Here is a 16,688-nt window from a genome sequence, read left to right as displayed (position 1 = left end):
AAGAAGAGCTATGTTATCCACCGCATAACATGTATTAGAAAATTTTCAGATGAGAGTTTCAGTACTGCCGAGTCATTATCGCTAGAAACTATTGCCATCAACATCTTATATTTACACCGTTTCAGCACAAGACTCGCCGGTTCGTTTCCGTGATAATTTTCTTACGAGACAAATTTGCCATCAGGCACTAAAATAAATAGTAGGTGGAATCACACATTAGTACATAGAGTAATTGCTGGTTACACACACACACACACACACACACACACACACACACAAGTCCAGAGACAAACCTGTGACGAATGGCGATTGCTTCTTGCCAATAACATCTTCCTCTGTAACTCGTTTCATTGCCGCTAGGAAAGATTGAATTGGTTTCTACGGAAAATTGTCAACAGATGCGTGCGGTTTAGTTGTTTCAGTATATTTCAGAAACCTTTGGGTGGGTGATGTACACACATTTAATATTTCTTTAGTGGTTATTTTGACAGCCACAGTGAATTAACCACAGAATGATACATTGGTGAAAGGAGGAAAGTATAATTTTGAAACCACAAAGGTATGGAGACACACATGACCGAGCCGGTCTCTGGACGTCGGCAGAAAGTGGAGCACGGAGCACCATGGCCGCTTCCCACGATCAATGTCCTGCCACGATGGCCACCGAAGCGAGACAAGCGGCCTCTAAACAAACACTCTGAGATGAGCGATGCTAGAAGTTGTCTCGGCAGTCAACGCTTGGTAGTCCCTCGGTGTAATTAAACGAAGCCGACGTCGCTGTAGTCCTGAAGTGAGAACGTCAGATTAGCTGTTAGACTGTACAGGCGGAGAAGGTGTTCACGCGTCAGTTCCTCTCTTTCCTTTCGATATCTCACGATTAGTCCACCTGGAACATATAAACAGTTACAGATTGTACAATATATTTCATCTCTTGGGAGAGGCATAGTGCCCAACAAATTATTACGTGAAATGTATTAGCCCACCACTGAAAAAATTAAGCAAAGTTATCTAATCTATAGATGTGCTAATCCCTTAACGATCTCTTGAAATTTTTTTCTTTTGACTTAAACTTATCGACAAAGATTTTACTATTCTCTTGCATAAAATATATTACTTTTGTTTTCATTCAATCAATCCTTTCGTACGACTACTTTGTAAGATCCCAACTGCTTTTAGAGCGTCCATCTTCGTTATACTTTGTGACTCCTCCTAATATATCTAATTGTCAGCAAGGTTTCACTAAGTCTTTTTGTAACATACGGCTGTTACTTTTGCTCTCAAATCCGTAAAGGTTCGATCCATTATACATTACAAAGCTCAGTCGCCTATGTCCATAACCCATCTGGTGTAAGACGTTTTAAGGGGAGTACGTATGGTGTAATTCGTCAAAAAGTGACGTTTTCCGATTACTATCTCTTAATAATATTTGACCTCTCCTGAATAATGTGATGCATCATTTGTCGATTAATTCCATATGAAGTGCAGGTTTTTATTATTTCAATGTTAATAGTGCAAGTGCAAAAAATCCGGTAGTTCTGTAGTGACTTCCTTAAGTATCTGTATCTCCGAACCTATTCAATTTAGAAGGCTCTGGTTTTCAGCTGTTCAGTCCTTGACTTCATGTTAATGTTCATGTTGAGAAATAGGATGCAGTATGTAAACAGAACTGCTGATATTCCACATGCATTTTGTGGAGACTCTAAATGGTAAAGGAAGACTTACAGACCAAAATATTGATGTACTCCAGTAATATTGTGTAATAGCAACAAGAAACAATAGACATGACCTAAAGAGATCAAAAGTGGGCTACATTCTTCCACTAATTATCCACACCTGCTGCTGATTCATGGTGCAGGTACCGAGAAGCTGAGGCAGCGAGTACAGAGGAACAATTTAGGCCCAAAAATAGTATACCATTCTCAATGGTGGAAGCCATTAAATCAGTAAGTAGAGAGTCAGCACATCCAGACCTTCTTTCCAGATGTCTCCATGGTCCAACGCAGAACCTGAATGAGACTTTTCAGTAATGTCATTTGGGCGCGCATACCAGAATATGTCTTTGAAGGAATGTAAACTTCATGCTTGGGTGTTTGTGACGCTGCGATGGTAATAAGACACGAATTAAGGTACCAAAGCAACTTGGTATCAGTCCAGGAGACAACACACTCCGAGCCTTCCAACGAATGCATCGACTTAGGATCATGAAAGCTCAACGTGCAGCAGAAGAAATGACTAAGGAGGCATAAGGTAGGAAAAGGAAGATGCTTTTAGGTTTGCAGGATGATTAAGAACAGGACAGAGATAATGCTGTTTATGGCACTGGTTATTTCCAGTTGAGCAACGGCCTTGCCGCAGCGGTTACACCGATTCTCGTGAGATCACCGAAGTTAAGCTCTGTCGAGCATGGCCGGCAATTGTATGGGTGACCATCCAGCCGCCATGGGATATTGGCATTTTTAGTGGTGCACTCAGCCTCGAGATGTCAATTTAGGAGCTACTCGACCGAATAGTAGCGGCTCCGGTGAAGGAAAACCATCATAGCGACCGGGAGAACGGTGTGCTGACCCACACGCCTCTCCTATTCACATCCTCAACTGTGGATGACACGGCGGTCGGGTGGTCTCGATGGGCCACTTGTAGCCTGAAGACGGAGTGCTTTGTTTCTAGTTGCTGGCATGCCTCCTTGTGACTTAATATCAAATGAAACGTTTAAACTTGATTTCCTGAAAATGAATTTTATTTAAATAACATTTGCTCCATTATCTCAGAAGCTATTACAGATAATGCAGTGAACACATATTGTGTTGTGGGACGATCACTCTTTTGTAGAAATAATTCAAAAGCAAAGATAGCTTAAATACTGTTTACTGGATAACCGGTTTCAACACACTAAAGGTGCCATCATCGGATGTGAATGTAGCTTAACATTTATAAACCATTGGGATATACCGATACATAAGGCAAACCAGCTGATATAAAGTCATTGTCACAAAAATAAAAAAGAACTGCTCTCGTGGTGATTCTATTCCATCAGATATGTAAAACCAAAGTCACAAGATAAAACTATTTGGTACATGACCGCTGCTCGACTGCCTATCTTACCTCACAGTATATTAATTGTGCTGAACAATCAAAACCTTTCTGCGTATAATGGTTTTTTACTTACAGAAGCAAAAGTGCGTTTTTAAAAAACTAACATAATTAAAAAAACATAATTAACTAATTAACTCTCTGTATATTGTGATTCTGGTTCAGTAATCAGAAAAGGAGTGAAACTATACTTCGCGATAATTTCAAACCTCTATCTGTCAAATGTTCTGAAATAATTGTTTATCAATATTGCAAATTTAATACTGTAGGTATAGGATGTACGTACTCCCCTTAAGAACTCTGCAGTCCTGAGTATTACAGAGCAATCGCAAACATTCGCAATGTGCTTCTTTACCTAATCCCCTACGTTATAGCCTCCACTCACAAAACTAGGAGATCACGCTGAGTTCTAGTGACAAATGACCTAAGCAGATGTTCAAATGTGTGTGAAATCTTATGAGAATTAACTGCTAAGGTCATCAGCCGCTAAGCTTATACACTACTTAATCTAAATTATCCTAAGGACAAACGCACACACCCATGCCAGTGGGAAGACTCGAACCTCCACCGGGACCAGCCGCACACCGAAGATGACATCAAAACTGAAGTAATTGGCTAAATTTATTTAATCTTGAAACTTCCTGGCAGATTAAATCTGTGTGCCCGACCAAAACTCGAACTCGGGACCTTTGCCTTTCGCGGGCAAGTGCTCTACCAACTGAGCTACCGAAGTACGACTCACGGCCGGTACCCACAGCTTTACTTCTGCCAGTATCTGTCTCCTAACTTCCAAACTTTACAGAAGCTCTTCTGCGAACCATGCAGAACTAGCACTCCTGAAAGAAAGGATACTGCGGAGACATGGCTTAGCCACAGCCTGGGGGATGTTTCCAGAATGAGAATTTCACTCTGCAGCGGAGTGTGCGCTGACAGCTAGTGCACATTAGAATCCACTTGCCATTTGCCTATTTGGCGTAAATACCGCAAGAGGAACCGTCACTCATCGCTTACACCTACAGCCGTCTTCTACAATACATAGTAGGGTGCGTAGCAGGGGTACCTTTCGCACTCCTCCGTCAGAACTGGTCTCGAAAGAGTCAATGGTACAGGCCGACCACCGTGGAATGACCGCAGTGGAATTACCCTCACGAATGGCAGCAGAAAAGGTCGAATCACCAGACTGGAGTACAAATTTGCACTCACGATCGGTGCGATAACTCAGAGAGTGCTCCTGTCGTCAAACAAAATCGCACTCCCAACCATAACTCCAAGTTTAAGTCCAGTTTGTCCAGCACGCAGACAGGTCGGTTCCAGACCCTCAACTGGCCTCTTTCTAAACACACGGCCATCACTGACACTGAGGCAGAACCAGCTTTCCTCATCAAACTAATCAGTCCTTCATCCTGCCCTCGGATGGATTCTCGCTTGACACCACTGAAATCGCTAATGACTGTGATTTGAAGTTCAGTGGAATGCACACTGCAAGGTGTCTGGCTCGGTTCTGTCCTTAATGTAACCATTTGTAGCCGTATCTTGTGTCACTGTGGTGTCAACCCGTGCAGAAATTTATGCTGCAGATGCAATACATTGCGCCAGAGCCATATGCCGAACTCGACTGCCTTCCTCTTGGTAGTGCCACGTGGCCGTCCGGAGCCCGGTCTTCTTGCGACTGCGCGCTCCCGTGACCTTCGCTGCCAGCAGTCATGTACAGTGGCTACATTCCTGGCAAGCCTTTCTGCAATATCGCAGAAAGAACAGCCAGCTTCCTGTAGCCGTATTACACGACGTCGTTCAGGCTCAGTGTGGTGTTGATATAGCATCTTTGTCGTCTAAAGGCATTCTTGGCTAACATCAGTTCAACACGTCCACTCTCTAAGTTAACTAACGCTCACGACGTTACAGTTTGTACACTCCTGGAAATTGAAATAAGAACACCGTGAATTCATTGTCCCAGGAAGGGGAAACTTTATTGACACATTCCTGGGGTCAGATACATCGCATGATCACACTGACAGAACCACAGGCACATAGACACAGGCAACAGAGCATGCACAATGTCGGCACTAGTACAGTGTATATCCACCTTTCGCAGCAATGCAGGTTGCTATTCTCCCATGGAGACGATCGTAGAGATGCTGGATGTAGTCCTGTGGAACGGCTTGCCATACCATTTCCACCTGGCACCTCAGTTGGACCAGCGTTCGTGCTGGACGTGCAGACCGCGTGAGACGACGCTTCATCCAGTCCCAAACATGCTCAATGGGGGACAGATCCGGAGATCTTGCTGGCCAGGGTAATTGACTTACACCTTCTAGAGCACGTTAGGTGGCACTGGATACATGCGGACGTGCATTGTCCTGTTGGAACAGCAAGTTCCCTTGCCGGTCTAGGAATGGTAGAACGATGGGTTGGATGACGGTTTCGATGTACCGTGCACTATTCAGTGTCCTTCAGTGTCCCCTCGACGATCACCAGAGGTGTACGGCCAGTGTAGGAGATCGATCCCCACACCATGATGCCGGGTGTTGGCCCTGTGTGCCTCGGTCGTATGCAGTCCTGATTGTGGCGCTCACCTGCATGGCGCCAAACACGCATACGACCTTCATTGGCACCAAGGCAGAAGCGACTCTCATCGCTGAAGACGACACGTCTCTATTCGTCCCTCCATTCACGCCTGTCGCGACACCACTGGAGGCGGGCTGCACGATGTTGGGGCGTGATCGGAAGACGGCCTAACGGTGTGCGGGACCGTAGCCCAGCTTCATGGAGACGGTTGCGAATGGTCCTCGCCTATACCCCAGGAGCAACAGTGTGCCTAATTTGCTGGGAAGTGGCGGTGCGGTCCCCTACGGCACTGCGTAGAATCCTACGGTCTTGGCGTGCATCCGTGCGTCGCTGCGGTCCGGTCCCAGGTCGACGGGCACGTGCACCTTCCGCCGACCACTGGCGACAACATCGATGTACTGTGGAGACCTCACGCCCCACGTGTTGAGCAATTCGGCGGTACGTCCACCCGGCCTCCCGCAAGCCCACTATACGCCCTCGCTCCAAGTCCGTCAACTGCACATACGGTTCACGTCCACGCTGTCGCGGCATGCTACCAGTGTTAAGGAGTGCAATGGAGCTCCGTATGCCACGGCAAACTGGCTGACACTGACGGCGGCGGTGCACAAATGCTGCGCAGCTAGCGCCATTCGACGGCCAACACCGCGGTTCCTGGTGTGTCCGCTGTGCCGTGCGTGTGATCATTGCTTGTATAGCCCTCTCGCAGTATCCGGAGCAAGTATGGTGGGTCTGACACACCGGTGTCAATGTGTTCCTTTTTTCATTTCCAGGAGTGTATTTAAAGTAAGCCAGAGTTGCCCCCTCATGGTGATGCTATTAGCGTCATTCTGATGGGACTGGCGTGAAATTTTTGTTGACATCTTCTATCAGATGTAGAAACATGTCTACCAACTTTCGTTTATGTCGCACAATTCCTTCTTGGTGTTGCGACTTTTTTGTGTCAATGCAAACGTCCACAGTCACCAATAATTAGTTAGGATGAAACGAACTTATTTATACCTCAATATATTCGACCTGGTTCTTCTTTTTCTTCTGCCGTACACTGATTTGCTCTAACGACACGTTCCGACCTCAGTTTTCGCTTTTATGGGGCCGTCCTATGTCCCACTTTTTTTTGAATTTGTATTGTAAGGTTATCTTTCGAATTCTCATTGCTTCCATTCGTTCTGCATGTTCCTTCAAGTTTGTTTACGTCCTTCTGTTGTATCATTTAGAAAAAAAATTGAGTCTTTGTTAATGAATTCACTAGGAATACTGTCTAACATAGTCCAACGTTTGACTGCATTAAACATTTCATTTCAGCCACATGAACATGGCTTCATACCCTTGTTTCACTAGCATACAGTAAAACAGTTACATCCATCATCTTGTAAAATTTAATTTTGTGTCTCTTCGTGTAGTTTAGATTATAGCGCTACATATACTCAGATATTTCTGTAATTTAATGTTAACATCCTTACCTTCTCTGAAAATAACAATGTTACCTAGATCTAGGTAATCGAAATGTCCATGTTGTTCCAGAATTAGATCTTAAACTACAATTTTATTCTATGTGCATTATTCATCATGGAACGCCATGCCTTAGCTTTTTTTCTGTCATCTTAAAAATATATTATTGTCTAATTAAGTTTGAAAGCTGCATTCGTCTCCCAAGTTTTCCAGTACTACAATGTCGTCAATATGTAATAGTACGTTACCACATTTATTCTCGTTTAAATGAATTCATTAAGGCGCTTCTTCTCTCCATTTCTGTGCGGCATAAATCATTAAAAATTTAAAAATGTAGGCGGAAAATACATCCTTGTCTCACACCTCCGTTTACTAAAATATGTTTCTGTGTATAATGGTGACGCCAAGTACCGGTGTAAATAAGTTTCACTGTACTGATTCTGGATACAACTAGTTAAGTGATTTTGGTATCCACTTTTTATCATAATTTTTCACGATCTCTCCCTGTATACCCTGAGATATATTTTCCCAAATCTCTAAAACTCAGGTACTTAAGTAAACTGAATACTCACATTTTCTGTGTTACTTGTCACATAGAAAATATATTATAGGTGTGTGAGTTTCGTAGTACTAAGACACTTTGTTCTTGTAGAATTAACACTTTCGTAATGATTTGAATCTGTCTTTTAATACTAGTGAAAAATATATTTTTAGGCAGTGTTTAAGATGTTGATAGGTCTATAATTTTAAATTTTGCTACGCTCTCCTTTTTTAAACTGTGACAACATTTTTGCTGTACGCTGTACTTCTTCAGTTTCTTCTTTCCAAACTTTAAGTCATTCTCCATTTTGCCGTAGGTTATTACTTAAATAATAATTCAGTCGTTATTGGTATATATCTAGATATCTGAAGCTGAATTATCCTTTAACAATCTTACTTTTACATTTGTTTTCATGCAAGCCATGACCCCTTAAAATCTCTTCCACACGGAGCATCGCGCATTCTGTGAAAATTTTAACGTCTTCACTTAGGAAACAGACTTCTGATCCACTACAGTATAATGTACGACTCACCTTGTTCCTCTGTTAAGCCCCTTATTATTTTTCTTTCGGAAGAACGTGTTAGTTACTTTGAGATATTTGTAAGCACATTTGTAATATATTCTGCGTATCTTCCCAGAATATCTTTAACTGGGTTGTTAAGTACGCTGCTTTTTCAGTCCTCTTATATGTTAATCCACTATCTTTTACTTACTTCATCATATACGAACATGCAGCTTTTCGTAATGTTCAGAGTTTTGTACTTGTCCTCCTTCGGGGAAGTGAACTCAAATCACAGAGAATGCCCTCTGTCTATTTTGAATCGTGCAGTCATTAATTTCATATTGTGAAGAGTATAAGATGTAATGCTTTCCTTTTATTTTGCTTGTACCATAGCTACACCAACCCGGGCAGAAACCTGTTCTTCAGCACCGCTGCTTAACAATGTACAACCCTGAAAACCTGCTGAGAAAAACAACCTGATAATAAGATCAGTCCAGTATGGAACGTCAAAGAGCGGAAATGTTTCCAGGTAAAGATAGGTCGATAGTGCACGTTTGTGGAGGTATGGTCATAAAGCGAAGAGTGCTCAAAAGGGTGTGCACTCAAACTCACTTGTCTCAGCTAATAACTGCTACACTAAAGAGTATACATATTAAAGTAGCTAAAAGTAATCGTTTAAATTGAACATTGAAAACAGGGTAACCCTTGATTTCCTATCCGCTTCTGGTTAAGTTGCATCCCAATTTTCTGTTACGTTTACTGCGTATAATTTGAATGTTAAACGATAATAACACAGTAATGATATAAATTTGCTAAGATAAAAGCTGTACTACAATTACTGTTGAACATAGTCCACATGTGGTTCTGTAAGTAGCAGTGATGCTAAAAATAACATAAAATTGTAATAATGAAATATAAAGGCTATATGTTTTAATTTCTGCTAACGTTCAGAAGGCAGGAATGAGCTTCAGTCTACATAAGTCCAATAGAGTAGTAACTCTGAAATATTACTATGGTGGAAAAGAAAACAGGAATTAAACTTTAGACACTCTTTTATTCTCCATTCCTTTTTCTCATCAAACTCCCCAAAATCCTGCCTCTATCATCGCTAAACAATAAAATCATTCATGTTTACATTGATTGAAAATGTCTTGATTGAGCTGTAGATGCTATTTAGTGTAATGTACAGCAGGTTTAGAACTTCGTTCGGTTTCTTCTCTACTTACTCAGAAAGATTAACTTTCGTAAGCTATCTTCAACATTATTTTGTAGCTATGACAGAGACAGAAATTTCAGAGAGTTGCTGGAAAAAAACCTAAACCTACTGCAACCATATTGCACTAAATGATATCAACAACCCAATCCAGTCAATAAAGTGAGTGAAGTTGTGCATCTTAATGATAGATAAGCCAAAAGAAATCTGAACATCTTCATCGATAACCAGATCATAAAACATGAAGAAAACCTTGATCGGACCCAAATGCAAAAAACCTCATATGAAACATATGGTAAGAAACAATAACTGACATCTATAATACTTTCCAAGCTCTTTGCAGCAAGCTTGCTGGTGCCATGCAAATATCTAGCGAACTTCAGCCTTGGCATTGGTCCATAGAGTGGCCGAGTATTGTGGGCTTATATGGGCGAGAAGTTTCAAAAACAGATACTTAGCTAAGAGAAACAATGAGAAAAATACCTGTAAGTTTAGACTTCCAAGTACTGATTCGCCACCCGTACTAACTAATATCACGTGAAATTCGAAGAAACCAGTTATTCATAAAGTATTGTAAAATACTGTCAAACCCAAATCTTCCTATACACCGGCACCTGACAGCAAAAACCACTTAAAAACCAGATCACCCCTATGGCAACATATGAACAAGTGTTTCCCTACGATCCAGGAATAGATTGGAAGATACTGTGGAGTATTTGCTCAATCAAGAATAGAAGCAAGGTTGACGATCGAAACACAACTTCAGAGCGCTTTTAAATTTCTGAGAATAACTTGGACTACCCGAATTGTGCGAGGACAGGTATGGAGAGCTGATGACATCATGGAGTCAATCGAACGCTCCGTCAGCGCGACTATGGACTCAACCAATCGATGGCCATGACTGACTAAGTGTACTGTGCATGGCTTTAGTGCTGACCCTGAGGACGCACACAAACCCTCCGACAACTGTACTGAATGAATTTAGAAAATGAATCTCACTGTGTAAATTCACGTACAATCTAACACAGAAAATATCTTATTTTACGATGTAATCTTCTTTTTAATATTTACCTTGTAAATGCTGACGAAATAAATAATTAACGTCTGTGAAGTAGACTTAGGTTGCCCACTACTAGGTACACCCAAACACGTTCCTAACTCGACAAACTTGATTTCGCTGTTGTTTTATTTTATATATGTGGTGTCGGTTCTTTCGGACATGTATTCAAATACAGAGACATGTAGCAGGCAGAATACGGCACTGCGGTTGGCAAAGCCGATATAAGACAAGTGTCTGGTACAGTTATTAGATTTGTTAGTGCTGCTACAATGGCAGGTTACCAAGATTTAAGTGAGTTTGAAGGTGGTGTCGCAGCAGCCGCACGATTGATGGGACGCAGCATCTTCGAGGTAGCGATGAAGTGGGGGTGATTCCGTACGTTTAGCGTTGGTGAATAGCAGGAATTCAGTAAAACATAAAACCTCCGACATCGCTGCGACATCAAAAATATCCTGCAAGAACGGTACCAACGACGACTGAAGACAATTGTTCAACGTGACAGAAGTGCAACCCTTCCGCAGATATCAATGCTGGGCCATCAGCAAGTGTCAGCGTGCGAACCATTCAACTAAACGTCATCGGCATGCACTTTCGGAGCCCGAAGCCCACTCGTTCACCCTTGATGACTGCGCGACACGAAGCTTTACGTTCGGCTGCGTCCTTCAACATAGGCATTTGATTCTTGATGACTGGAAACTTGTTGCTTGATCGGACGAGTCTCGCTTCAGATTGCATCGAGCGGTTGGACGTGTACGGATATGGAAAGAACGTCATGAATCCATGGATCCTGCACGTCAGCAGGGGAGTGTTAAAGCTGGTACACAGTCTGTAGTGATGTGGGGCGCGCACAGTTGGAGTGATACAGGGTCCCCGATAGATCTAGATACGACTCTGACAGGTGACACGTACGTAAGAGTCCTGTCTGTTCACCTGCGTCCCATCGTGTCCGTTTTGCGTTCCGACGGACTTAGACAATTCCAACAAGAAAATCGAAACCCCACACGTCCAGAATTGCTGGCTCCAGGGACACTCTTCCGAGTTTAAACACTTCCACTGGCCACAAAACTCCCACCACATGAACATTATTGAGCCTATCTGGAATGCCTTGCATCGTGCTGTTCAGAAGAGAGCTCCACCCTCTCGTATTCTTACGGATTTGTCAACAGCCCTGCAGGATTCATGGTGTCAGTTCTCTCCAGCACTATTTCAGACATTAGTGAAGTCAATGCCACGTCGTGTTGCGGCACTTCCGCGTGTTGTCGGAGGTCCTAGATGATATTAGGCAGCTGTACCACTTTCTTTGGCTGTTCAGTATAATTACATCAGTGGAGAGAGCTGAAAATTTGTGCAGGTTTGCGATATGTGCCCCACTGTGCTGCTCATTAGGCGGATGCTCTGGCCGCTTTTTCTTTTTTGCCCCCATTTTGTTCGTTGCATTTTGTCGGAGTGGAAGCCACATGACATTATGACCCAGAGGGCAGGCAGTCCTCCGACCTAACATGGCAACCACTAAGCTATCCAAACACAGTGGTCTTTGCAACTTTACAGGTTACCCTAGCACATATCCCGTGAGACCAAAATTCTAAACTTATTGACGCAAAAAAATGTAGAAATGTGTGTGAAATCTTACGGGACTTAACTGACAAGGTCATCAATCCCTAATCTTACACACCCATGCCCGACGGAGGTCTCGAACCTCTTCCGGGACGAGCTTCATAGTCCATGACTTCAGCGCCGAAGACCGCTCGGCTAATCCTGCGCGGCTTATTGACGCACTACTGATATAGTGCCCCTGCTCGTTATCGCCGTTTCGCCGATTCCCATAAGAGTTCGAGCGTGATTAGTATCTAAACTTAAGAGATCCTTGGCCACCCTCCAGTTAATTTTTCTCAAGAGCATTATTCAGGTACAAACGGAGAGTGACATTTAAATGGGAGTCGCAAGGAATAAACTGAAAGGAGTTGCCTGTGCTCTATCCAGGGTAGTCTATGATTAATTTTAATTTTAGTACTGTTAATAACAAAACTTCGGTTTACTGTTGGTGTTGTAAGAAATGGTAGTAGTAATCCTGCCGCTGCTGGGTTGGAGTCCGAAAGATTAGACACGACTTAATCAAGGCGATGTTAGCCAGTGCGATCCCTTCAGTGCACATGCACGCCAGTCTCGAACTCTTACGGTTATTATCAAAACTCCGGGAGTAATCAGGATAACGGCTCTGTGCACTGTAGAACTTAACATCTGAGGTCATCAGTCCCCTAGAACTTCGGCCTACTTAAACCTAACTAACCTTAGGGCTTCACACACGTCCATGCCCGAGGCAGGATTCGAACCTGCGATCGTAGCAGTCGTACGGTTCTGGACTGAAGCGCCTAGAGCCGCTCGGCCACCGGAGCCGGCTGAGGCTAATGGTCAGAGAACTACCTCAGTGATGTGTGAATAAGTTGAAAAGTAGGGTCTGACATGAGGCGTATGGGCTGGTTCATGAAGTTGCGATAACCACTGTGTCCAGATGGCTTAGTGGTCAGAGCATCTGCCTAGTAAACAGGAGACCTGTGTTCGAATCCCAGTCCGGTATAAATTCTTAACTTTCCCCATTGAATTCAATCAATGCCCATTAGGAGCTAAACATCATTGATTCCTCTTGTTTTGTTTTTGTAAGCCATAAATTGACCCTTTCCATCCTAAGGTTATTTGGAAACTGTTTCTCGGTTCCCCATCCGACTTTAACCTGAGATTACTTTTCTTCACTCTGTACTGATAAATGGAATAAAAGTGATAATTCCAGTCTGCGTGATGAGAACGACTTACCTCACTCCCGCTTGATAAGCAGCACGAGGAGCCCCGATCATAACCCGTGGTCCTGCTCCTCCGCTCCCGCGTGTCCTTGTTGGCGAGTAGCACGAAGCCATCAAGACAGGTCGGCGCCCTCTTCACGTGCGGTCACGCTGTGTTCCTCGTCCTCCACACACAGACCGGGGACGTGAGCGTGGAGCACGAAGCCTTCTGGACATGCGCACGTGTAGCTGCCCGGCAGATTGATGCACTGGTGCGAGCACTGGGCGCGCGTGTGGCCGTGCGGGTCCGCGGCACACTCGTCGCGGTCGTCGCACGACTTGCCGTCCCTCATGAGGAAGTAGCCGGGTCTGCACAGGCACCGGTAGCCGCCCACAGTGTTCTCGCACTGGTGAGCGCACCCCGATGTGTTGCGTCGGCACTCGTCGATGTCTCGGCACGTCTTCTGGTCTTCCGCCAGGTAGTAACCTGGTCGGCACATGCATCTGAAACTTCCCTGTGTGTTTTCGCACTCGTGTTCGCAGCCAGATCTATTCAGTCGACATTCGTTGAAGTCTTCACACGTCTTCATATCGTTCACAAGGTAGAAACCGTGGCTACACGAACACTTATAGCTCCCTTCCGTGTTGTCACAGTGCTGACTACAGCCAGAAGTGTTGTCCCGACACTCGTCGATGTCTTCGCACGACTTCTGGTCCTCCCCGAGGCTGTAACCAGGCCTGCATGTGCATCTGTAGCTCCCTTCGGTGTTTTGACACTTGTGCTCACATCTCGATATGTAGCGGTAGCGGCACTCGTTGTCATCTTCGCACGACTTGCCGTCTCTCATAATCGAAAATCCGTCCCGGCACCGACAGTTGAATCCACCGTAGATGTTGTTACAGATGTGGGCACATCCAGATATATTCCGCCGACATTCGTCGATATCTGTGCACGTCATGTTGTTAGCATCTAGCGTAAACCCTTTGGGGCATTTCCCATCCCTAGCTGGAATTGTTGGCTTAGAATAAAAGGTTCCCTCTTGGGTGATGGTAATGTTTTCTTTCCGGTTTATGCAGTTCATGATATCTGGCCGGCTGACTTCGAACCCTTCAGGACAGGTGCACATGAATCCGTTCGGCAGGTTCGTGCACCTGTACGCGCAGGGTGCTTGGGGGCGGCCGTTCTCGCCGATGGCACATTCATCCCGATCGTCACACCTCTTCTGGTCCTCCATGAGGAAAAATCCAGGCCGACACTTGCATCTGGAACCCCCGTTGGTGTTCTCGCACTCGTGATCGCATCCACCGTTGTTTACTTGGCACTCGTCAACATCCACGCACACCATGGCGTCAGTGTCGAGGTCGTACCCCTGCAGACACTCCATTCCAGCCCCGGGATCCAGCGGCATACAGTGTCTCACTACTCCTGTGGCGTCGTCTTCATCTTCGCCTGCCTTCGAGCCGTCAGCACAGCTACAGACCGTACGACCTGCAACGGTTGAGCAATTTTTCTTGCACGCAGCCGTCCTCTGGCCAATGTCATTCACCGCTCCCTCAAGCAGATCGTACCTGCATTTGATTCCTTTGACAACTTTGGGTAGATTCTTCGTAGTATTGCTCTTTGATACTTTGTCGCGAGACTCGTCAAAATCTAAACATGAGGCATCATTTTTATTAGGAGGACAGCACTGCGGGCCATTTCTTCTTCTTCCATTGGAAACGTACATCCGAATTATATCTGTGAAAGACATAAAATTCCTACTTGTACTCCAGGAGAAACTTTTTTTGCCATCACTACTTTCATGATTGCGAATAAAGTCTGTACTCGTCATCGTTGGAACACACTGTATTTTGACCTGGAGAATTCCACCGAAGCCCGTACCATGTGTCTTCAATGATGCAGTAAGGATCACGATAGAGCCTGGACTACAGAACGGCTTACTGATTTCATTCAAGTCAATATTGCCTTCATAAAGCAAGCGTGAAGATTCGCCTTGATTATCAACGTATTGAATTGGGATTCTCGTCTTCTGATGTAAAGAACAATTTGTCAGTAATTCTTTCAAACAGGCGCATTCTCCCTGCGAACAAAGAAAGTCATAGAAACTCTTTAATCGTTACTCTGAATTGAACTTGCATTTTGATACAATCACAATTATTCATTGTATATTTCTAGGACAAACAGAAAACATTACGATTTATATGAGCACTACACAGTGCAATATAATACACGCTACCAATAAGAAAAGCCTTACCCACACAAGCACCCGAACGCCAACATTTATAAATTACTAGATACGAAACAAAAAATAACATTTTCAGTTGGACCACTATAATGAAGACAAGTGAAAATTTAGAGATAATCGGAAACGAAGTAGATACATTATACATAGCAACCTGGAAAATAAGAGACCTTACTAAGAAAGAAGAACAGTCATACAACAATATCACTCGCATGTATCTTATCAGAATCAAAGAAGGAGCTAAGGACGATCTTCTCAGTTCGAAGATATAATTTCATTTCACAGTGAAGCATCTCAAAGTAATGATGTTTCTTCTGCGGTACCATCAGTTTTAGGTTGTAGATAGACGGGATGTCTTTCAGTTTTTATTACTTCTCTTCACAGACATCATTTATAAAAATAATATTACTTTCCATTATTTCCATCTGTTGTCACAAAAACGTTTCCTTGTATATAGGAGAACACTTAGAAATCATCAATTAGCCGAAAAATCGTGAATACTAAAAACGTAGTTTTACATGTGAGCAGTTGTGCAGTGTAGTTAAAATGAGGTTTAAACAAAACCAAAATTATAGAGTGACAGCTGAAATACATTCAAACCGAGTGAAATACATTTAAAAGAGATAGGTCAATATATAATCACCCTGACCCTTAACATAGACAAATTTAATGTATTGCGAATATGTAGAATTAATGATCCTTAATTGTATAATTATATGATAGCAGAACAAACACTGGTGGCAGTTACTTCTGTACAATATCTGGTAGTATGCGTGCGGAACGATTTTAAGTGGAATGATTATATAAAATTAATTGTTGGTAAGGCGGGTACCAGGTTAAGATTCATTGAGAGATTCCTTAGAAAATGTAGTCCATCAACAAGGAGGTGGCTTACAAAACACTCGTTCTATCTATACCTGAGTCTTGCTCATGAGTGTGGAATCCGTAGCAGGTCGGGTTGACGGAGGAGATAGAGAAGATCCAAAGAAGAGCGGCGCGTTTCGTCACAGGGTTACTTGGTAAGCGTTAGGGAGATGTTTAGCAAACTCAAGTGTCAGACTCTGCAAGACAAGCGCTCTGCATCGCGGTGTAGCTTGCTCGCCAGGGTGCGTTTCTGGATGAGGTATCGAATATATTGCTTCCCCCTACTTATACCTCCCAAGAAGATGACGAATGTAAAATTCGAGAGATTCGAGCGCACACGGAGGGTTTTCGGCGGTCATTCTTCCCGAGAACCATACGCGACTGGAA

At 43.7% G+C, this 16,688-nt stretch overlaps 1 protein-coding gene across 1 annotated transcript in view; it reads right to left on the bottom strand.

The window, feature by feature from the left end:
• Positions 1 to 403: 403 nt before the first annotated feature.
• LOC126269964 (fibrillin-3-like) overlaps positions 404 to 16,688 on the bottom strand; it is a 127,658-nt gene continuing 111,373 nt past the window's right edge. The window contains exons 5-6 of the mRNA XM_049974033.1: positions 13,229 to 15,275; positions 404 to 886 (exon numbers count right to left, since the gene is read on the bottom strand). Coding sequence (XP_049829990.1) covers positions 13,329 to 15,275 — 1,947 coding nt within the window. The 3' untranslated portion in view covers positions 404 to 886; positions 13,229 to 13,328. The remainder of the gene's footprint in view (positions 887 to 13,228; positions 15,276 to 16,688) is intronic.

The sequence above is a fragment of the Schistocerca gregaria genome, chromosome 1, assembly GCF_023897955.1.
Source record: "Schistocerca gregaria isolate iqSchGreg1 chromosome 1, iqSchGreg1.2, whole genome shotgun sequence".
Classification (NCBI taxonomy): domain Eukaryota; kingdom Metazoa; phylum Arthropoda; class Insecta; order Orthoptera; family Acrididae; genus Schistocerca; species Schistocerca gregaria.
This window is presented reverse-complemented; position numbering and strand designations above follow the sequence as displayed.